This window comes from Nanorana parkeri, unplaced genomic scaffold (assembly GCF_000935625.1).
Source record: "Nanorana parkeri isolate BGI_ZX_2015 unplaced genomic scaffold, ASM93562v1 scaffold511, whole genome shotgun sequence".
Lineage (NCBI taxonomy): Eukaryota > Metazoa > Chordata > Amphibia > Anura > Dicroglossidae > Nanorana > Nanorana parkeri.
Window position 1 is genome coordinate 555,667 of NW_017306779.1, and position 24,879 is coordinate 580,545.

Consider the following 24,879-nt stretch of genomic DNA (forward strand, 5'->3'; position numbering starts at 1 on the left):
CATCATGATCATTTAAAATTAAATTATTTTTTTTGGCGCCACTTAGTTATAAAATGCTTATTTTTCTCTGCAAATTTTCCCATTTATTATGACACCAAAATTATGTTTCTTTTGCAAAGCACGATAAAGTAATTTACAAATGCAACTAAGACTTTTTTTTATTTTGTGTATAAGTTCTTATGCTTCAAAAATAGAATACATGGAAACATAAAAACAATTTTATAAAAACAATTTAAAGAAAACAAAAATAACAAAAAACATGGTGTGAAAGCAGAACTTTTTCTACTTTCAGGTTTGCATCAGAAACTCCTGTGTAAATAAATAAATAATGTATACGTTTTAATTAACTGCTCCTGGGAGCAGCAGCTAATGTAAAGGTGCCCATACACCCAACAACCCTCGCAAGACTTTTGTCTTGCGAGGGTTGTAAAGTAATTTATAAAAAATGTACGATCTGCCCATCTTGGACAGGCAGATCGTACTTGCGATCATCGCAAGCCCGCCCCCCTGAGGGGCGGGCCTCCGATGCCTGCAATGCTGAACGGGCAGTGTGCGCGTGCGCACACCGGCCCGTTCAGCAGTTGTCTCTCGATCATGTTAAAAACCAGCTGAAAATCGTACGATTCTCGGCTGGTTTTCCAACATGCTCGAAATACAAAAGTCGTGCAACCGTACAGTAGGAACGGTTGCACGCCTTCCATACACTGCACGATTCTCGTATGATCGCGGGATTTCCCGCGATTCTCGTACGAGAATCGTGCAGTGTATGGGCACCTTAAGGATTCGGGTTTGGTGTACATTTTAACAAGCACTGAGCAGAAACACCTGCAATATTAACTCCTAGCAAGTAAATATGAATAAAAACAGGTGATTTCTTTTATTTAAGGAAATACGCTTAAAGCTCTTTGGTTTCTACACTGTTTTTTGTTTTTTTTTTTGCTTTATTTTGTTCTGTTTTTTTAAATAAATAGCTGTAATACATATGTAGGGGATGTTCTGCCTGCCAAATAATGTCATTTCTATTCATCAGAACTGCAATTTAAACAGCTCTGCACCACAGCATATGAGAGCCCTCATAATAATCTGCTGGAGTTAAAGAACGCTTGCAGGTCTTGTCCTTCCACCAGCATGTGACTGGACAGTGAAAAGAGAACTCTTTGTAAAGCTGGCCATACACTTTACAACCATCGCACGACTCTCGTCTTGTGATGGTTGTAAAGTAATTAAAAGCCTGTATGATCTGCCCATCTTGGACAGGCAGATCATACTTGCGATCATCGCAAGCAGGTCCCGCTGAGGGCAGGGCTTTCTGCAGATTCCAATGCCGCACGGGCAGTGTGCACTTGCACACACCGGCCCGTGCGGCATTTGTCTCCCGAGAACGCCACTAACCCGCCGACAATCGTACGATACCCGGGCGGGTTTTCAAGCCTGCTCGGGAGAAATAAGATGTGCGACCGTACAGTAGAAATGGTTGCACGCCTTCCATACACCTGCCGATTATCGTACGATCGCGGGATCACCCGCGACTATCGTATGATAATCGGCAGGTGTATGGGCACCTTTACTTTGCTCTCTCCTCCTATTATGTATGTTCCTTTTTAGCACAATTGACTGGCTCCATGTACTACTTCTTTCTCTGCCAGTCTGAGCTCTGTTGTACAGGGGATTGGAAAAGGCTGGTACATATTCAAATTTAGGTATATGCATTCAATTTAATAATGAATTAGTGCAGTGATGGTGAACGTATGGCACGTGTTCCAGAGTGGGCATGCAGAACCCTTTCTGCTGGCATGCAATCCCAGGTCCAGTGTTCTGTCAGAAACCGGCTGAAGCCACTGTACAGATGCCAGTATGCTACTAGGGCGCATGTGCAGGCTTAGGATGGTGTATTTGCAGTGTATGGACACTGGGGGGCAGTGTTATATGGCAGAACGGTCATCACCGCCTATCTCTGCTCTGCTCAGCATGTGAGGCGGCAGCTGACAGTCAGGTTCTGCAAGCGGCGACTGCACAGAGACTGACTGACTTTTTTACATGTGAGTGACAATCTCTTAATCTGGTACTGTTTCATACACAATAGCTCTGATGAACATGCTGTGGCACCTTTTCCATGAGTTATAATGTTTATGCCTCACTCATGCAGGCCTTTGTTAATGCATACATAGCTTTCAAATAATTGCACAGCCCACCTGTGAGCTCTCACAGCCCCCCAAGAGAGTCCATATAGACCACCTGAGAGCCCATACAGATCACCAGAGAGCCCATATAGCCCACCTAAGAGCCCTTTGAGCCCACTTGAGTGTGGCACACCCCCCCTGGAGCCCAGGCAGCCCCCCTAAGAGCTGCACAGCCCCCCAAGAGACCATACAGACCACCTGAGAGCCCTTATAGATCACCTGAGAGCCCATCCCAGGCCCCTAAGAGCAGCACAGACCACCTGTGAGCCCTCACAGCGCCCCAAGAGCCACACAGCCCCCATGAGAGTCCATACAGACTACCTGAGAGCCCATACAGACCACCAGAGAGCCCATATAACCCACTTGATAGGCTGCACAGCCCCCCTGGGAGCCCAGGCAGCCCCCCTAAGAGCTGCCCAGCCCCCCGAGAGCCCATACAGACCACCAAGACCACCTCAGAGCCCACCTGAGAGCCCATACAGACTACCTGAGAGGCCGCAGAGCCCATCTGAGAGCCCTTATAGACCACCTGAAAGGGTTGGCACTTTGAAATACATAAGTTAGTTTAGTGATTTGGTTTGGGCCCTCAGGCTCAAAAAGGTTCGGCATCACTGTATTAGTGATGTAATATTAATTTGCGTCTTTATTTCTGGAGTTCAGTTCAAGCAATCAAGCAATCACATTCAGAAACAGTACATTTCAGTGGAAAGTGCCATGCAGTATGGATACAGTGGACAATAATGTGAGGAATGATACAAAGTATAAGATTAATGAGGATTTATGAGCAAAAACAATATCCAAGAAACTGTCTGTTTATTTATTTTAAATAATGCCTTTCCTACAAACCTCCTTCATTGTTCTATATTTCTTTTTTTTTTTAATACAGGGAAGTTTTGCAGAAATAAAGGTCTACCAGCTTGGAACATTTTCTGTCATATCATGTTTAAAGAAAGAAAATTTTACTGTTCTTAGAAAAGGATTATCTTTAAAGCTGAGCGTGGATTCACGGATTTCTTTAAATTACCCCCCAGGCTGCCTCAGCTCCTCTGTAATTGTGCAGTTTAAGGTATGTCTGTATCTGTTCCTTTTCTGTAAATGTACCGCATCTGGAGCATAAATTTTGAGAGTTATTTCCCAAAACAGCAGTCTTAGAGAGAGAAGTAGGGAAGACATTATTACAAAATAGAATCATAATGATGTACCGGAAATGATAAGGACTCTTTGGGGATATGTAATTCAGCATACTGACTTTTATGTAAGCACCTGGAATTTCAACATCTGTGGTATTAAGACACCTCTGCATAATGGTTTTTCTAGATGAGCTATGCTGTTTTCAGTTTTAAAAACCATAAATAACATTCAGGGAAATTTGACCTTAAGTAAGAAAAATCCCATGGAGCAAAAAAGGAATGAATAAACAACTGTTCTTTATTGTCAATTAAGAAGCACAGGATCAAAGCTAAATCAGACACAATTGAGAGGTGCTGCCTACAGGTGTATTTTATTTATTATAGGCATTTATACAGCACTGACAATTTACACAGTGCCTTACATACTGTACATCCATATCAGCCCCTGCTGCAATCAATATAATCTCCCTACCTCACATGCATGCACACATACTAGGGCCAGTTTAAACAGGAAACATTTAACCTTCCAGCATATCTTTGGCGTGTGGGAGGAAACACACACAAACACAACATGCAAACTTCATGCAGATTGGACAGGATTCAAACCAAGGATATCAGTGTTGCAAGGATGAAGTGCTAACCAACAAACCACTGTGCTGATAGCCTACAGTTGTCTGTGGCTTACTTTTGTACCTGTTTCCCTAAATGAACTCCAAGAAATAGATTTTATGCTAGCTCCAAAAACTAGAAATATTGACTACAGGAAACAAACTACTCTCCAGCAAAATATTAGTAAATATTAGGGATGCACCGATACAGATATTTTTTTTCTCGGTACTCGCCGATACTGGTGCCCTGTGCCCCGATTATCAAGAAGTCCTGGAAAGCCTGTGTTCTATCAAAGGAACACCAGCTTCTCGGTATAGCAGGTACGTATCGGAGCATTTGTGTCAAGATACCGGACATGGGTGTCCACACACACACCGTGCAGGTATCTATACAGGAGAACCAAATATGTGACCACACCAAATAATGCTTATGAACTGTAGTTTATTAGCTATTCCAAAAAACACCACCACCATAAGCATCCCCTCCAACACCCACAAGTAACATATAAAAATACAAGTAACAATTACACCCCTGGGGAGCAGGACAAGAAGGGGGGAGCCACTGGGGTAAGGGTCAAGAGTCAGGTCCAAGTCAGAGTACAAGGCAGGAAAAGGATAGAGGCAACAGGATACAGGCTATGGCAACAATACTGAAGCACAGGCCTTACTGCAAGGAGAGGCTAAATACCTCCCCAGACCAGCACCAGGCAGGGACTAATTGCTGGGAGACATTCACAGGTGAGCATCGGAACTGCAGGTTCCAGCACCACTGTGCCACCCATAGGTGGTCTGGTACCTGACAGCTACTGGCTGGAGACACCTGCAGGTGAGCACTGGAACTGCAGGATCTGGTTCCAGTGCCACAGTGCTACCTGGAGGTGCTCCGGTCCCTGACAATTTGTATCTAGTATAGGTATCGGTGCATCCCTAGTAAATATATATGTCACATATTGAAATAAGGTTTCATTCAAAAAGTAATTTCAGTGATAATGACACTAAAAATTTCAAAGGAACAGTATCTCTCTAAAAAAAATCTCAAAACCCGTCTCACGGAATGTTATTTCCCCCTACTCCTTTAAAGCAGGCCTTCTTAAACTTTTTCCACTCGTGACCCCTTTTCGTCCAAGGAAATTTTTACGTGACCCCAGGTATATTGAAAAGGTATATAAAATCAAACATTTACTGGTAAATGAAAAATTTGTGTCAGACTGCTTGCATGACAGCATAGTGCCTACAGTTAGGGCTAGTTCACATCATCATCAGTGTGTTGTGGCCGGAACACACTGGATCGCATTGCGGCCGGCTCAATTTGTTGTGGGGCGGGATGGGGCGTGGCGGTGCAGTGAAGTGAATGGCACCTCAGCCATGCCCTCTGGCCACAATGCGATCGGCCGCACGGGAACGCATGGCACATCAATGCCTGCATTCGGGTCTGGTCCGGTCTGAAAAAAATAGTGCTTGCAGCCTTTTTAATGACCGGACCAAAGGCATTGATGTGCCTTCCCGTGCGGCCAACCACATTGTGGCCGGAGGGTGTGGCTGCGGTGCCATTCCCTTCACTGCCACGCCCCACAACAAATTGAGCTGGCCGCAATGCGATCCAGTTTGTTCTGGCTGCAATTGGGCTGGAAAGCACTGAGGATGGTGTGAACTAACCCTTAAGGGCCCATTCACACCAATTGACTTCAGCACTTCCAGGTAATGCGGACAGTCAGCTAAGACGGGGGCTGTGTGGTGTCTTAGGACTTGTTCACATCAACGGCGGTGTGTTCAGAGTCGCATACTAAACTCCCCCCTTCTTTCTAGGGCCGGAGGGGGCAGTGCATTGAAGTGAATGGCACCGCAACCATGCTCCCCCCCAGTGCGATCGGACGGGTGGCAAAACATTGCCTGCGTTCCAGTCCAGTGCCAACGCAAGCGGAATTTTTTTGTGTTGGCACTGGACTGGAACGCAGGCAATGTTTTGTTACCCATCCAAGCGCACTGTGCCTCCTCCTGCCCCAGAACGAAGGGGGGAGTTTAGTGTGCAACTGCTGTGCATTCCAGCAGCTACCGCTCTAGAACGCACCGCAGTTGGTGTGAACGGACCCTTAGAAGTGCTGTGCGGTGGTGTGGTGCACTGGGCAAAAAAAAAAAGTGTAGTGGCACCTCACTGGAAAATTGTGTTACTGCACTGCATGTGGGAGAAATACAGCATTTGTGTGGGCAGTGGGATGATTAGAGAAATTGTGATTAATAGTATATATACTTTTTATAATAAGCTTGTGTGTGTTTTACTTAGGGCTTGTTTACACCAATTGCGGTGCGTTCCAGAGCGGTAGCTGCTGGAACGCACCGCAATCGCTCACTAAAACGTCCCCCTGCGTTCTGGGGCGGGAGGGGGTGTGGCAGTGCATTGAAGTCAGTGCCACCGCAGCCAAGCCCCCCTGCCCACAGTGCGATCGGACAGGTGTCAAAACATTGCTTGCATTTTGTTCCACTGCAAATGCAAAAAAATAGAACATGCAGCATTTTCTGTGTTTGCAGTAGTACAGAACGCAGGCAATGTTTTGCCACCCCTCCGATCGCAATGCGGGCAGGGTGCGTGGCTGTGGTGCCACTGACTTCCAGAACGCAGGTGGAAGTTTTGTGAGCGACTGTGGTGCGTTCCAGCAGCTACCACTCTGGAACGCACCGCAATTGGTGTGAACAAGCCCTTACACACACACACACAACAGTGAAGATTTTAGAGCAGCATCTACACACACACAGGTAACAGTGATGATTTTAGAGCAGCATCTACACACACACACACACACACACGTAACAGTGAAGATTTTAGAGCAGCACACATGCACGCGCATGCACACACACACATACACACCTAACAGTGAAGATTTTAGAGCAGCATCTACACACACACACTTTGCCTCCCCCTACCCAGCATAGGTCGTATGACTCTCTCCTCTGCACCCCCACACAACATAGTTAGGTGTGAGTCTCTGCCTCCCCCAATGTTGGTCAGTCTGTCTATCTATCACCAACCCCCTGGAATGTCTGCTGGAAAACTTACCTTTCACACTCCAGCGCCTCCGCTCCAGCCTTGAAGCTTCTGCCGTGTGAATAGAAGCTCCGCCCCCTAAACAGAAACCTTCCTGCACGTACTCAGCTAGGTAGCTACCAAGTGCAGGGAGGAGGAGGGGGGGTGCGGGACATACAGTACACACAGTAAACGACACACATTACTATAACAAACAAAAAAACTTTCTTGGAGCCCGGACATTCCAGGCTGCATGGGCCCCTCACTCAAGTACCTGCTGAAACCCTCTGATGGCTGCGGAATTTCGATCGCCACCCCCCCACTCACTTGCGCGACCCCACATGGGGTCACGACCCACAGATTAAGAAGGTCTGCTCTAAAGGAAGGTTCATTGTATTTATATATTTATTATGCCTCCAAAAGCTGGGAAATCTTTGTGCAAGTCCTAGTGATGTGAACCCTCACCTTTGCCTGGCTCAAAAAGCTTTCTGCTCCAGCAGTGCCAGGTGGAGGAGTCTGCAGAAGCAGGCTGTCGGACGGACAATGGCTGGCCATTCGGCCAGCTTCAGGCTTTCAGCTCGGCTTATGCCTTCGGCTCGACTGAGCCGCTCGGCCAACCTCGGTGGCTGTACGGGCTATAGGGAATAGCCCGTACAGCAGCCCTTCGGTTCTATTGAACCGAAGAGGTCCTGGGGCCGAAGCTAGCCGAAGGATCAGTCGAAGCTACGGCTAGATCCTTCGGCTGCTTCGTGAATAGACCCCTATGAGTTACCTGTGTTGAAATTAGCAACATGTTATACAAACTGAATTTGTGCATCTGGCATTTTGTGTTGACATGAAGGTCTGGATTTAAGAAATGCATTTCCAGCCAAAACTGCAAGACACTACTGAGAGATGGACTCTAGAGTGGTCTAAAAACACTGGCTTTATCTAATTGCACGTGCCATTTTCAAGTTGAAATACTGCTTAGTTTTTTATATCTCACCAGACTTTGGCTGGCAAGATCTCTGCCATCTCTACAAACACTTCCTGACAAAGAGTTTCACGCTCTCTGTTGAATCTTTTGTTTACCTTGCATTATGGAGAAAGTATTAGGAGGAGTAAGAGCATATGTTGTGGCGCCTTGGTCAGGGAATTTAGTCTGGAGCGCCTACTGCAATGATGAAATAAGCTAGTAGGCTTTTCATCAGCTTTTAGATAGACTAACCCTTTAAAAACTTGATAAACTATATTCTACAATATTTTAGACAAAATAAAGTACAGTATATGATTGATGTTATGACTTTGTTCAATTTAAAATGTTTTTGTGCTTACTATATAGGTCCAGCCTATCGATACTTCACTTATTTCTGTACTCAAGGTAAAACAGGACATATACCATCCAGTGGTATCTACCAGTCCACTCGTCCACATGAAGCAGCCATCAACTCAGGTGTTCCACAAGCCATTCACAGTTTTCCTACCATGTCCTCCAAACCTAGAGAAAAGAAAGAGTAGAGATGAATCAGATAAAAGGGCATCAAGTGCTGCAGCTTCAAAAGTCACAGGAACCCATCAAATTAGGTAACTTAAGCATTAAATAATCACATCTATCCCTTTGAATAGGCTTCAAAAATCTCTAGCCTCTTCCCGAAATGCAAGAGTACAAATTCAGAGCCTTCTACTGTCGATGGATACCTGGGATATGTGAACCACTCTGAAGCATGTTGGATTGAAGACTACTATGATTTATTGGATCTCGTTCCTATACTCTCACCTGCAGCTTAGATTTAACCCAGTGGTACCTTATCACATCCATTCCATATACCAAATAGGACACTTGACCACTTTTACTACTTCTGTTCATTTTGACACTTTGTTAGGACAATTAACCAACATGACTCCATTCATTGCATCTGTATAGGAAATAGAGATTATTGTGTTGCTGCCTTTTTTTCCCCCCCCCAACGCCATATATCTCTGCCTTATCTTAATAAGTCTTTCAAACTCTTCAGATACATCTTCAACTTAAAAATTATTTTTACTAAATCATTTATCCTTAACATCACCCTCCAATTGGACTTGGCCCAGAACCTAAATTCATCTTTTCCATTAACATGGGAAAGACTAACAATGAGGTATTTGGGAATTTTGTTTCCCGCAAATGTGTCTGACCTTTCTTTAGAAAAATATATATACCCATACTCCACTAAATTGATCTTGACCTAAAGAAATTGATCAACAAACCCTTATCTTAGTTTGGATGTGTCACGGTACTCAAAATGAATATCTTGCCTCATTCACTGTATTTATTACAGATGATCCCTCACAAGTATGTTCCTGTGGTCCTCTCTACATAACCAAGGCTAAACCTTGACCAATGAACCAAGCTTTAGCAATTTGTTTTAATAGGCATTTTGAATTTCAAATGGCATTACCAAGAATGTACCCCTGCACGCATTACAGACTGGAATTGTTACACAGATCATAACAACTGAGTGGATTTAATTTACCTCCTGCCACCACATATTAGTTCACACAAAAAAATAAACATTTAACCTACAGCTTACATATTTCAGTAATTCTGGCCCCTATTACTCACAATCAGGACTTTCCTCCAAAAGGGTTAACAACCCACCTAACATCTCCTTGTACCACCTCAGATACATATTTCCAAAGGTGCCTTGTTATTACAACACCAATTACACATGCTGGGAATCCAGAAACTGACCTAAATCCTCTAGGAACTCTCACAGAATTAATAGCCAGTATTACAGGAACGTCAGTACTCCTAAACCTGGAAGTCTGCCTTTTGCATAGGAGAACAACCTATAGATATTAGATAAATATAGATATTCTCTTACCCTGCCACATTAAATGCCACAAAAACCTTAAACCCCTTACATTGGCAACCCCCAACCCCTCCTACCTTGTTAGAATATATTATGAAAGAAAATTATTTATTAGGTGGAAGAAACCAGTGCTACTGCCTCCCACTATCACGCACTTCTATCCTCCTAGTCAGCATGGGCATTTATCCTCTGCTCAGACAAATATATATCAATTACTGGAGATTAAAGATGGTGTTCTTCAATCACGTAGAGATCACTAACTAATATTAGTAACTCCAATGGCTACTTCCTATAATTTAATACCCGACAACAGAGTATAGGTACTGTGATCCAGTACCCCATAGCTTCCTATCAGCTTTACAATACTAGATTATGCCCTATTCTCTGTTACACAACCAAATATCCAGGAAACCATGTCCTTACATCTTGAGCATTGAATCAGGGACTACATGGAAAATAATTGATAATCAATTATGATAGCTGATTTCATTATTAATCAATATGTGTTCTTCTTCCAGTACAGTAATTATTACCTGTCCTGCACACGAACCTGGTATTAAAATGTAACCTACTGAAGTGACTCTGGATAATTCTGTAATTGTAAAACTACTTCTGTTTTTTTCTTCCGATGTTTATTTTGTACTCATCATTTACTTTTTTCCTTGAAAAAGTTCAGAAGTGAAAATGTCCTTTCGATAACTAATTTTTCACTGCTTTATCATCTGCAGTCCCTTAATTCTTAGGGGGTTTACACTAAGCTGCCGAAGGCAGCCGAGTGAATAACCGGCTTGAAGTGAAAGAAGCTGAACACTATCCGGCTATTCTCTTCAACCCTGCACGGTTGTTTTCAGTCGGTTATTCACTCGGATCAGATTGGGGTGCTGCTCTATGTGAGCCAAGCTAATTGTAAAAGAAAAAAATAAATTCCACAGTCAAAATTTGTGCTGCCCAGTAATGGTGTCTCTGAGGCTGTCTGTGAAAATTGTTCTGTTCCGTAACACCACATAAAGCTTTAAGGCATCTACCAAACCTGTAATTTAATGGATTTGTCACCCCCAAATTGGCATAAAAAGGATCCTCTTTCTGCTATATGGTATTATTTAAAATATTTGTTTATTCTTCATTGATGTCTTCTATTTAAGATACTAAATTAATCTGGTCCTTAACTGTCTGTGTTAAATTTGAGGTTTGCCCTTGGTTTTTTTATTATGTTCCAGAGCGTCATTATGTTCAATGCACCTGCAAAAACTGCATCAATAAATTTGCAGATTTTCAGTGAGTCTGTAGATTCTACTCTCTTTTAATCCCCAAATATATCCAAAACTTTTTTGTTTGTTAAGTTTTATGTAAAGTAAAACAGGTTTATAACTTCTGGTAGGATGTCATTGCTGGCTAAACCCTCACTGGGGAGACTGACCCTCACTCTGTCCCACTGACACTCCTGTGTCACCATGGCAATGAGGGATTGGGGGTCACCGGGACATAAAAAGCACACATAGCAGAAAAAAAACCTTAAAGATGTTCTGACCTTTCCCTGTACTGAAAAATATGTTTTGAGTGTTATTTCTGTCTTCACTGGAGTGATTTCTCAATTCTTCCTGTCCCTCTCACCTCTATTCACTGGCACAAAAAAAATGAGAGGTCTCTCCAATGGGAAGACAGCCACATAAAAAACAGAGAGAGATTATAGCTCAGTCCACCCATGTCTGTCAGTTTTGAATAGATGGTGGGGAGTGTATGTATAACCATGTAGTTTTGGATAAAATAGAGAACCGCTAGAACCCCTGTCAAGTTTTTCTGTGTCCCCACTGGATAGAAATAATCCTCTTTGTTTGTCCAAGTGACCACTGTAATTAGTACAGAAAATGATGGGAAATCCAAATTTGCACAGTCACCAGAACAAGAATAGAGGTGAAATTAGGGACACTTGCTTCTCTGAATTTTTGTTATGCAGAAAATTCTGCTCACTTCTTCATATCTCCCCAGCACAGGAAGAGAATGGAAATCTCACCAAAGGTACAGAGATAGCAAGAAATAAACTCACAACGGTTTTAACTCCCACACTGTCCAAAAACTAAAACTAAAAATGTTGACTATATGTGCTCTTTAAACTTTGACCATTGCTCAGCATATGTTTCTTGAGTTCCTGCATACATGCTAAGGCCATTATGTGGGTGTCTTGCTTACTCTGTTGGACTTTTCAGTAGTCCATGATGTGGAATATGAAAAGTAGAGTGAAAAAGAACAGAACTAGGAAATTGTACTCTCAGTGAGAGATTTCACTGTTGCACTATTCAAGATTCCAAAAAGCTAGGGTCTAACTCTGCCAACAAGCTACACCTATAGGTAATATTTAACTTTTTGTTGGGCACTATATATATATATATATAAAATATGAGTTATGAGTAGCTGCTGCTGAGCCTAATCACCCAATTGTCTTATACCATGGAATCTCATTGCTTCTTCTGCATCCTCAATGCACTTAGTCATTCTCCAAAATATTAAAAATATATAATAGGGAAAGTGAAATTCCATTCCATCAACGCAGGAGGGGGTAGCTGGAAATTCAGGTGAAATGATCTATCCACAAACGTTTGATGACAATTCATCATCTCTCTAAAACTAAAAGACCAGTTCAGAGGGGACATATCCTTTTATTTCGGAAAACATACAATTGTCGCTTCTGTCAAGATGTTGCTTTTTAAAAGCAATTTGAAGCAATGGGACCAAGCAGAAAACAGCTCCATCACTGAACAAATCATTATGAAAACAATTGAAGGCTTTTGTTTTACCATTACCGTCCTGCACCGCAACTGTCCACATTGTCTATTTTGCAATTTGCAAAGTAACAATGTGCATATTAGCCACCTGCTCAAAGAATTTTACATCCATAAATATAATTATTAACTTTTATACTTCAAATCACTTTCAATATCAGGATTTGAATATAATCTCCAGATGGAAAGCTTTGTTTATTTGTAAATGACTTGGTTAGATCCACAAATACCCTGTTATTACATTATAGGGCTGTAAGTGCCTCAGTGAGGAAGCATGGGGATAATCCAAGTGAATTACTGAAATTGCTGGCATTAAAGGAAGATCAGTGGATTGTCTTGGATGACATTGTGGTGAAGAATGTGCAGAATGGAATTGTTTCATTTGAAATGAGTGAACATTTACAGAGGTAAACTATTCCATATACTTGTTATCTGATATTTTGCATTTTATGGGTATCATTGAACTACAAAATGTTGTAGACTAGATTCACTGGCAAAGACATGGCACTGCATTCACTCCCTGACTTTTATCCTCTTCACACCTTACCACAGACACATTACTGTGTGTTGTGTTTCATGCCAAATTACATTTCATTAAGGCAGCCCATTCAGTTTGAGTAGGCTGCCAGTAAACAACACAACTAAAACCAGACCACAAGCTAGTTTTTAACACACTTCTGTGCACAGTATGTGTTGTAGTGTGCTTCAGTGCAGAACTTTTATCACAGTGTGTATCAGGGTTGCTATTCTGAATAAATGGCACCAGAACACATCACACAAAGTGACCTTAGAATAAATTCACACTGTTTTCGTGCATTTATATATGCATTACCTTGTGTTTTGTTACGGCAGCTCATTCATTTGAAATGTAAAAAAAAAAAATCACCAAAAAGGCCTATGCACTATTGTGTATGTAGTGCACTGCAATACAGGATGGGAAAAGATATTTCTCTTTTGGTGCATTTTTTCCCCTCATAATGTGATTTCCATTGCTTTTAAACTTGTATTGCAAATCCCTTTGCATTGCATGTCAGTGCATGTTAACTTGTATTGATGTGTGTTTTAATGTATGTTACAACACATGTTGAGACTGATTTTGATGTGTTTTCATTGATTTATATGCCGAAAAAGGCAAAGGTGCATTTCCAGCATGAAGGCCAATTCACATATTTACAAGTAATGTGCATTAAAATGTGTATTTTACCATGGGTTCAGGCACCATTTCACACGTATACACAATCATATATTCATCCAAATATGTAGTTATCATCCATTGCATATGCAAGTTTGGGTAGCTGAAAGCTAGAAGCCAACGAAGACCTTGATATTTTAACAAAATCATTTAGGGGTCTATTCACTAAGCTGCCGAATGATCTAGCCGTAGCTTAGGCTGATCCTTCTTCTAGTTTTGGCCCCAGGACCCCTTCGGTTCAGTAGAACCGAAGGGCTACTGTACGGGCTATTCCCTATAGCTCGTACAGCTCCCGAAGTTGGCCGAGCGGCTCAGTCGAGCCGAAGGCATATGCCTCGGCTCGACTGAGCCCAGGTGAAAGCCGAAGGCGGCCAAACGGCTGGCTCCGGCCACTTGCAGAGAGATCAGCGTCCATGGTTACCAGGTAACCAGGGACGTCATCTGTCATTACACACTGAGAACCCAGCGGGGCTGCTATGATATCACAACAGCCTCTCCGGGTTCTCAGTGTGTAATGACAGATGGTGTCCCTTGTTACCTGGTAACCAGGGACGCTATCTGTCATTACTCTCCCGGACGCTCTGGGAGTCTAATACGGCTCCTGACCCCCAGGAGAGAAACACTTTGTCCCGGAAAGGTTTACTCGGCTCGGTCGAGCAGAGTAAACCTTTCCTTGCGATCTGTTTTTCTTTTTTTTTCTGACATGGGGCCGCTGGCCACCCTCAGGTCAGAAAAAAAAGCCAGCATAGGAATGCATAGCTAGATTCCTATTGGCTATTTCACTTTGCAATAGCTAGTTTGCTATTGGCTTTTTTATTTTTTTATTCTGACGGCAGCAGAACTGCTCGGCCAATAGAAAACAGTTGGGCGGAGCTAGCTGTCACTGCTAGCTCCGCCCAATCGTTTTCTATTTATTTTTTCTACTTTTTTAACTTTCTATTCTGCTCGGTACCACAGAGGCTATTCACTCACTGCTGTTCGGCATCTATGTGAATAGGCTGAACAGCAGCGAGTAGCCTGCCGGAGGTTCGGCTCAGCCGATCCAAACTCCTTCTGCAGTTCGGGTTGGCCGAACATGCTGAGCATGTTTGGCTGACCCGAAGCCAGCCGCAGCTAGCCGATGTATGGCTGATTTTAGTTGGTGTGCGGCTGAAATCAGCCGTACAAGCCTGAAGGGAATAACCGGAAAGCGTTCGGCTCACTTCACTTCGGGTCGGTTATTCACACGGCTGCCTACGGCAGCTTTGTGAATTGACCCCTTAATTCTGATATTTTGACAGCTTGCTTGTTATAAGGTCAAGATTAAAAGCACATTTTAATCGATTACTGTATGTTTCAGTTTTATTGTAGTTCGTCTGTCTTCAGCTATGGATGCTCCACATTTGATTCAATTTATTCATAATCTGGAATTTGCTATACACAGCTCATTGGTGAATGTGGTTTTGTATAACAAGAAAGACAACTTTCACAACATCATTGTAGAACTGGTTCCCTCTAAGGAGTTAAACTGGGAAATCTCAGCTTTAACGGAAGCTGGATACACTGGACCCCCTGAGCCCTCTGAAGGAATAGCTCTTCAAGAAGGAGACCAAATACATTTTTTGTTTTGTGGCAACATATCTGCAACAGGTGAGTACACATTTTTCTATCACAATGTAATATCAGTTGACAGCAGTGGCGTAACCAGAGTTCTGGGCGCCCGGGGCAGAAATTTTTTTTGCCCCCCCCCCCATTATATAAACAACCACTAGAACTGTACCCTGCACCTCCCCCCCACACACACATGTTTTTATTTTAATTTTTCAAATTTTAATATTTTATTTTTTTAGAAACTTTTTCATTTTTTTAAATTAATTTTTATTTATTAATTAATTTTTTATTAAATATTTTTATTTTTTACTTTACTTTTAGGGGCTTCGGGGAAATATTGGGGGTCTAAACAGACCCCTGATATTTCCCTTTAAAAATAGAAAAAGAGATTGAGGACACAGAGTCATCAATCTCTTTTTCTGTGTCCCCTGTTATCAATGAACAGGAATCCTTTATGAGTGTTCCTGTTCATTGATAACATGGTATGTTTACTATAACTACAATTATGAATGAACAGGAGGTGATGCACTTCCCATTCATTCATAATTGAGGATATAGATAGCATACCAGGTCCTCAATTATGTACAAACACTCAGCGATCACTGATCACTGAGTGCTTGTACCCGTTCTCCTCTCTGACACACACTGTCATAGGAGGCTGCAAGAGGAGAGCCCAGCCTCCTGTGACAGCGCTGGCTGTCTCCGCCCCCACACCGCTCTGCTGCACTGTGATATGCGGCCGAGCGGTGTGGGAGGAAAGACACCGGCCGCTCACAGCTCTCGTCCCGCAGCGCTCGGCCGGCTGTCATTTTCTCTCTGATTCCTTTCATCCCTGCTGGGCACTGCTCTGTGTCCCAGCGGGGATGAAAGGAATCACGGCCACGCCGACAAAACGGCAGGAAACTGTCACTTTCGGCATTTAGCCGAAAGTGCCATTTTCGGCCGGCGCCCCCCCTTCACTTTTCGCCCGGGGCCCGCGCCCCTGCTGCCCCCCCGGTTGTTACGCCACTGGTTGACAGGTAGTTGGAGTTTACTTACCGAAGCTAGGTCTCCATTTCTTCTTTCTGCATCACCAATACAATTCAAACTTCCAAGGCAGAAGTGAATGTTATTGGTAGCTCTATCAAACACACACACACACACATATATACTTTTTTTACAACAGGCTTTTTGTATGCAAAGATTATGTAAGAGGGTGTTCCAGCAGCATCATCAGCATGTTCATTTTAGATCACATTACCAACAAAAGGAAGTGGGAAGTACTGGTGAATTACAGCAACACTGAAGTACTGAGCAGGTTGACTGTGCTTCCTGTATGTATCACAAGGTTTAATTTTTGGTTTGGGCTAGAATGTATCATCAAGGCAATAGGCGTAAATCCTTATTTTTCAAGAAATAATGTTTTTTTTCTGATTACAGCCAATAAATTTGAAAACTAAATTTGGTGGAAAGTGGAGATTTTTGCTATCGTGGTATTAAAGCTTTTTGAACTCAGCATTATGACATTTTATTTAAAGAAAGTTACAAAAGCAAAAAGTCAAAAACATATTTTTGGAGACCTGGGTAGTCTAACAGTGATCTATTTCTGGCTGCAGCCAGCAATGGACTACAAATGCTATGATAAAGTCATATCACGTATAAAAATGAAATGCATACGTGTGCCTACAGCGCCTTCTACCAATGATCATTATGAAGGGCTGTGTTGCAGGATCAGAAGCCTAGGAGTTGATCATTTTGCACTTGGTGCTGTCTTAAAATATCACCTGAGTCTTAAGTGGTTAATCTGTCTTATTGTCTCAAATAAAAAAAATATATTGAAATATTTTCAAATGATAAGAAATAACAATGAGAAAAACCTTTAGTTACACAAAGTATAGTACACACTGTACTGTGTGCATATGCATAAAGTTTATGAAACCTTAGCAATAACTTGTATAAATGTGATATCATCATAAAATAAGTCATATTAATTAACAAATAGTCTCATGAAATTGAAACTGAAACTGAAACTGAAAAGAATAAAGGAAAAAACCAGGAACATCCCCCCCCCCTCCCCCCCATTGCCCTTCCCAAAAATTCCCTGTAATAAATAAGAATGCAAACCTGAGACCAGTTCAACTTTGACTATAGCTTCTAGCATCCCAGTACAGAGTTTTCACTGATATGTACTCTCACTGCTCCTACTAAGCGCCGTACTGCACATTTGCTGGAATGCTTTACAGATTTCTAAGGATTAATCATTTATGGGCTTAGTTTTGTAAACACAAATTTGTTCATAATCATCATAACCATAGTGCAAGTCTGATCAGGAGTTTATGGCTGCTAAATGTGGTTCTATAAGGTGCTAAATGCAAGGAATCTTATCATGTGTTTAGCCACCACTAATAATGTTTAAAGACCACTTCTAGGCTCCATGCCCTCCCCCCAGGCCTCTTCGCCTCCCACCCTTGAGGTCCCCTGCAAGTATGTTATGCTGTTTTCTTTTTTGAACTTACTTTTTCCTTACTTTTACACATACTCCTCTTCCTCTTTATCTTTTCTCTTAGCCAGAGGATCTTTGATGATGCAACAATACACAGCAAATACAAGGCACCATGATATGAGTCCATGATACCCTGCAGTCACAGTATGCCCTCAGTCTTCTGGGTTATGTGATGCTGGAAATCACAACCTGGAATACTGAGGACATCTTGTAGTGAAGAAGAGGTATTGCTGGGAACAGCACCAGATTGAATATGTGGCCCGAGCTTCTTTTTAACAGACCAGGGGGCAAAATAGCCTGGAGTTTGGCTTTGAACAAATAGTGCAATTAAGATATGAATGACTATAATAGTTTGTGTTATTTGTACAAGCAGACTGTGTTTTTTATTATTATGAAAAAGAAGATAATTAGACGTGTTAGAAATTATTCTTGTAGAAATCTTGGTAATTACACAATCCTTAGATGAATTACTGGTAATATTTAATGACAGTTCCTTGCACAGTAAAGACAGGTATGAGCTGGTGTAAAATATTTGTTCTTTAAGAATACATTGTGTAAGTGATAAAAGACTCTCAATGATATCCTTATTTTCCTTATTTCTTTCAGATGGCACAGACTCTAAAAAGACATATAGGCTGACATTTCACTCACAGAAAATGCACAGGATGTCCTTAGATCTCAGTGTTGTTGATGAGTTTGGAAATTACAGCTCTCCACATTATAAAGGCACAGTAGCATTCTACAGAGTATCTAAGGAAGACATTGTTACAAGTTACAAGACTGGACAATCAAACGATAGCTCTTTACAGGAAAGGACACCAGTATGCAAGCTTCCTATTACTCTCCCAAAGGTAAAGAGAAAAAGTTGCAAGCATGTCATCAATTTGTAACCAGGACAGAGATGCATTTGAAAGAAGCAATTAATTACAAGTACAAATTCCCGAGCGCACTTTTGTTGCTAGTAAAGAACAAAGATCTCAGTTGCATAGAAAATATATAAACATCAGTTCATTATTGGTGAACAACTAGAAGAAAAGCTGAATTGACTTGTTTCCACTGGAAATGTGACCATAGTAAGTCAAAGCAACTGAGTTTCAACCATCCCAGATCTGGATGTTATGTTCATGGTTCCTAGGCATTGTGATTCACTGGGGGTCCTATCTAAGTGCTCCCCACTATGGCTGTCATTGCACTCCATTCATTCAACACACCTATATAATAATTTGTCCCCCTTTACTCCTTCATACAATCATTAGTGATTATGGAATGGTGCAGAAGTGGTAATGTGATCACCAAAGTAATTGGCCATTTGGAGGAAACTCATGTCTACGTGAAGCATTGTGTTCACCCCGGAGCAGGGCAACCAAGGCATACAATAGGCCTATGCATCAAAGAAACCTTTTGTGTATGCTTGCACTTCAGATGCATCTCTTTATTCAGAGCAACTGGTGATTCTGACCATGCATGAGTGTTCTCTATAAATACAGTCCTATACAAATATTACAAATATACTTGTATAGCCAACAATTAGCATCCAGTTGCCAGTACCAGAAGGAAGCGATTTAAGTGATTGTCAGAGAGAGGAGAGCGTATTAAAGGCTTCATATTGCTTAAAAATGTTTTAAAAAGGAGGAGAAAAAGAGTGTTGTTAGCTGCAAATTATGTTATGTATATCATAAACCCTATAAATGTTGTAGGTTCCAGGTCCAATGCCTTTTTCTTGATTAATTGAAAATCTAGCCCCCTTTTCCCTTATTCTCTATTCTTTATTTTTTGCAAAACCTATACCACCTTACAGCTCTTATCAAGCCTCCAAGCTGGTGAGGAAGCTTTTACAAAATAGAGATAGTGACTTCAGAGTAAGTGGGTATAGATGAATGCTGCTGTGTTGCTAGACTATGAGCATTAAAGTACTTTATATTTCTTGTGCTTTATGTTCTTTACAAGAAGTAAAAGGACTATAAAGCAAGCCCTACAATGACCGTTATAGCTGCAGGTACTGTGGAGCAATTCATTCTGAAATAATTACAGCAGGGACTCTGAAGTCAGGTTATAGTTGATTTCTGGCAGCTGACAACACTTTTTCTTTACATTAGATGACTGGCAGAATGTCAAGTCCCTGCTGCCCTGCTGCCAAAGAAAATAAGGGGACAGAGGCTGCCATATCATTGTCTCTGTTATGAATTTTGAAGATATATTTTACCACAGCGCCTGCAGCTACATAGGTCAAATGGGGCACATTTTAAAGCTCTTTCAATGCTTATTAAAGATTTTGACACAAGTGCACTTTAAGAAAACGTATTTCACAGTAACACTACTACAGATTGTATGTTAATACCTAATTCTGTTAGTTAATCTTTTAAAAGAAGATTGTGAAAAGTTTTGATTTCACATTTGGTAGCTTCAAAGAAATGATCTAGTCAAAGGAAAACTTTTTTCTGTATATGAATGTATTATCTCTTAATAAAAATGGTAACATATTGACAATACTGTTACTCATATACAGCACCAAGTTGCCTTTAAAAACTGATTTCCAATCGTATCTCCTTATAAAATACAGTGAACTGTGTTTGAAATAAAATCCTTTTTTGGATAAAGTAAAAAAATATAATTGCTTTATTTCTTCTGTTAGTTATTAACATTGCAACTGCTGACTTACTCAAGTGCATATTCAATTTTGTAATTTACTGATATTACTTTACATGGTAAATTGTTTAATATTTTATACTCCCAGGTGGAGAAAAACTTCAGTCGGCCATCAAGTACAAAACTAATAACAGGCGATCCCGGAGGTAATTATTTCTGTATTATGTATAGCAAGTTTCTTCTTAAAGTGCACTCAGTACCAGATCATATTATTTTGATGGAAAAAATTAACTATTTCTGACCAAGAATAATCAAGAGGCTCCCTCATATGATCTAGATCTTAGGCAAAGATCACCTGCTGTACAGGGTCTGCTGTTTTCAGTCGAAAAGAACCTGCCTGATAGGTTAACATAAGATAAAAAGAAACAGCAGGGCACCACCAATGTGCAGCACTACTAAGCAGAAAGCAGAGCAAGTATTGAGTGCATATGATATGATAAGGGGTATATTTATAAAGAACTTTGGGAAATTCACCCTGTAAATCATTTAGCGTTATTAGCCCAAGTGACATTAACATGGCATGTTACTCTTACATTCACCCTATTTGTAGTAGAATGAATGTGGACCAGGTGAATGTAGCAGTTAGTGATAAAAATTAGAATGCCACTCCCCTTTTCCCCACCAATACTAAACTGCCCAGAACACCAGCATATCCTTCCACACTAGAGGCTGCTTTAAAAGTTGTCCCCCCCCCCCCACCCCAATGGTGGGTCCCTATCCCAAAGCACGGGTGTCTAATGCTGACAAGCTCTTCAGGAAGGAGGCATTTGTGCCTGTCCTACCTGCCAATTTGGTGATCTCCACCTCCCTGGTAAACTGGTATTAGATGTCTCTTGTGGCTCTAACCATTTTACCAGTGCGTGCAGCTAAAAAACAAAAAATAACGCATAACACTGTTTTAAAAGTACTTGATTCATTCTAATTTTACTAATATTTACCTTCTAGGTTTTTGTGGAGCTCTAAAGTATGTGGGATCCCAGAGGAAGAAGCATAGCCCCCTCCTAATTACTACTTGTTCTTTAGGTTGAGCATAGAGAGGGTTCCTGCCAGATGAATGATTTTAATGTGCAGGGAACTCTGGGGCGGTATCTCCCTGGAGTTCCTTGCGAGGTCACTGGCCATATTTGGACCTATATGAGTATGTATGTAGCGATGACCCCCTAAAGAGCCTCCTAGTTTAACGGGCCCTCCTAGCTTTTCTACTGGTGTACTGGCATACTGTTTCCCCAAGTTGCACACATTGACCCACCAGTGGCAATCAAATGAGCAATATCAAACCTGTCAAAATATCTTGGCTCAAAGTCCGGGGGAGAGAGGGTCACGGGTTACAGGATACCCAAACATAGCAGCAACAAATTCCTTCTCTTGTAAATAACTTTAACTCCTCCCACAGACTGGTAGCTGTCTGACAGGCCCCAGCATAGATCCATTTCAATCTTTGGGACCCGGCATTAGAACACTTTCTTCCCTAGTCAGAAGACCTGAGAGGGCCTTTCTACTCTTCTACCCACCCCCCCCTCGCATGGGAGCCCATTGCACATATAAGTATCCTTATCAGGCAAAGTCTGGGAGGTAAGGACCCTTCTAGAAAGGTTCCCTGATTATTTATCTCCTTCCCCAGCCCACATCTTTGTCAATAAATCTCCTTTTAATTTTCCAAGAGTTAAATTAATATTCATAAACCATAACACTGTATTTTCTTGTGCTATCTGCTGGAAAACACTCCCTGGCAATAGACAGAAGTAAAAAAAGGCACTAGGCTTAGGGGAACCCAACAAATTCAGACAACACTAATAATCAGAGCTCAGACTGGCTACACCCTAGCTGGCAATTGAAGTTTGAATAGGAACACACCAGCTTGTGGCAGGGTCCCTTCTTGTGCACTGTCCAAATTGAGTCTAATCCTGAATATGGGCTGTGATATATGCATACAAGGTTTTTAAAGCATGAAAGTACATTTTTTTTTAAAATTGGAATCAAGGCAAACAGACAAATTCAAAATTGAACCACATAGATCTGAATTGAATCATCTGCCAACAGATTGGTAACTCTCCTGTCCTCCTATAATACAACATAATCTATTAGAAGATTTATCCTTCCATGAATGTAGTTATGTAGTACAGCTTGGTCACTGACCCACCCCTAGTCTGCTGAATTTTTCAATATGGTGCTATTAGTTGACTGATATTTCCTTTGTTGACAGACCTTCTGTGGGACAGTGTGTTAAAATGGGTTTCTCATGAACTCTCAGAAGAAGATGCCACTGAACTGTTGCTGTCTCTTCCTCTTCGGCGGAGTACTGTCCAGCTGGTGAGGCTAAAGAACCCAGATAATTTAGCTGCTCAAGTCTATGAGCTGCTAACTCTTTGGAAGAAAAGACTCCCCACATCAACAGACAAGTACCGACTCTTAGCACGACACTTAAACAAAAGTGGACGAGGTGATTTAGTAGAGCAGATGAAAGTAAAATGGGAGTTCAAAATATATTTTACAGCAAACCGCTAGATTTAAAAAGAAACATATGGGCCTAGCATGTCTTAAGTAATAGCATCTGCTCGGTCCCTCGAGGGACCGAGCAGAACAGCCGAGCCGAATGCTGCTCTTTTATTTGAAGAAAAAAAAAGAAAGTTTCTCTTTGGGCATAAAGGAGTATGTAAAGAAGCAATTATATTGCACAGCAGGCCCCTCCTGTATACTTTTCCAATTTGTTTACATCTGTTATGCAAATCACTTATTATACGTATAGCTAAAACCTAGTCAGAAAAAAAACATTTAAAAAAAAGACTTTTGCACCTTTTTATTAAAATTAGATCATGTTGGAAGTGTTTTTGCAATTGTGATACCAATTAATGAACAATTTCATAAGTAGCATTCTTAATAAGGTGCTTGGTCTTTCAAATGTAAATAATAATTATTATAATATTCAAATAATATGTAAAAAGTACACATTTCAAATCTATGATATGTTTTATACCAACTTTATAAAAATATTTGTCTTATGATAAATTATAGTTGAGTTTTTTGCTACTGTTTGGTCTAATCATTTATCCTAATTATAAGATAACTCGATTTGGTTATGATGCACAGTTTTTTAATAAACAAACTTTACAATTCAGGTCAAATTGTTTGTTTTCGTGCTGATGATTATAATTTTATTTTTAATCGACAGCTATCATGAAAAATGCTATATTCTGATACCTGTACATGGATAATGCATGAAATGGCAATACTTTGGTTTATAGACTGCTTGTTATGTCAGATGCAGTGGCGTAACAATCACCATAGCGACCCAGGCGGCCGCTACGGGGCCCGGGGTACAGGGGGGCCTGGCCAGGATGTTCCTGATGCCCTGCGGGCTGCCTGGGTCGCTTTGGCATCTCATGCTGCTGGTTTACACTGGTGGCTGTGAAGATAAATGTGCCGCTGTTCTGATCACTGACAGTGATCTGTGCAGCGACGCGTTCCTCTCCACAGCCTCTGCTGAGTCAGTGAGAGCCAGCAGCGGCGGTGGAGCAGGGTGGACCCAGCAGTGGAGGAGGCGGGGCCCGGGGTTGGCATCAGAGGAGGCGGGGCCCGGCGACATGTGAGGCGGGCCCGGTGACGAGCGGAGGAGGCAGGGCTCATCACCGACGGTGGAGGAAGAGGAGGCGGGCAGGTAAGGAGTGTGACCAGCCCATCTGAGGGTGATCCTGCAGAGCCCACCTTAGAGAGTCTATGGTGGGTTCTGCAGGGTCACCCTCAGGTGGGCTGTGTGGGATCTCAATTGGGCTCTGCAAAGGGTGTAACTAGAGATAAAAGGGGCCCCATACAAAATGTCGCTATGGGGCCCTGTGATTTCTAGTTACGCCCCTGGTCAGATGCCTTTATTTTTATTTCTGTCCAGACTGACCAAGACGTTCAATGACAGTGACAAAGGTTGGGACAAACTGTATCAATGTCAAGGGTACTTACAATGATCAAACTTTATTCCAATGGTTTAAAACCTACTTTAAAGTTATAATAAAGTCAAACGAGTTTAAGCTATTTCAAATGCTGATTAAATAGCTTACAATGGATGCTGCTTCTTGATCTTGAAAGGTCTTACGTCTGTGCTGGACCCCTGAACATTGGCCCTGATATCCTGTTTTGTGTGTGTTAGTAAGCTGTATGTGTCACCACAAACACACAAGTCACTGCCCTGATCCCTGCCCCTCCTTCATCCCTCCTCCTTTCTCCAAGCTAGTAGATGGATGGCTGGTGCAGACTGCTCTCTCCCTTGTGATCATTTTTGCCAAAGTAATTTGGCAAAAATGTAAAGAAATACTTTGCTGAGCAATTTTATTTGCTTGATCTAAATTCATTATTAACCTCCCTCCGTCCACCCATTAAGAAAAAACGGACGGATGGCAGACTCACATCAGCGGGTTGCCATCTCCAGACGGCAT

At 41.8% G+C, this 24,879-nt stretch overlaps 1 protein-coding gene across 1 annotated transcript in view; it reads left to right on the top strand.

Moving 5' to 3' along the window:
- The window catches only part of DTHD1 (death domain containing 1), a 41,159-nt gene extending 17,526 nt beyond the window's left edge, over positions 1-23,633 (top strand). Inside the window, exons 4-11 of the mRNA XM_018561261.1 lie at positions 3,067-3,246; positions 8,259-8,500; positions 12,794-12,952; positions 15,077-15,366; positions 18,416-18,660; positions 20,544-20,601; positions 22,659-22,948; positions 23,625-23,633. Of these exons, the coding sequence (XP_018416763.1) occupies positions 3,067-3,246; positions 8,259-8,500; positions 12,794-12,952; positions 15,077-15,366; positions 18,416-18,660; positions 20,544-20,601; positions 22,659-22,948; positions 23,625-23,633 (1,473 nt within the window). The remainder of the gene's footprint in view (positions 1-3,066; positions 3,247-8,258; positions 8,501-12,793; positions 12,953-15,076; positions 15,367-18,415; positions 18,661-20,543; positions 20,602-22,658; positions 22,949-23,624) is intronic.
- Positions 23,634-24,879: the final 1,246 nt, after the last annotated feature.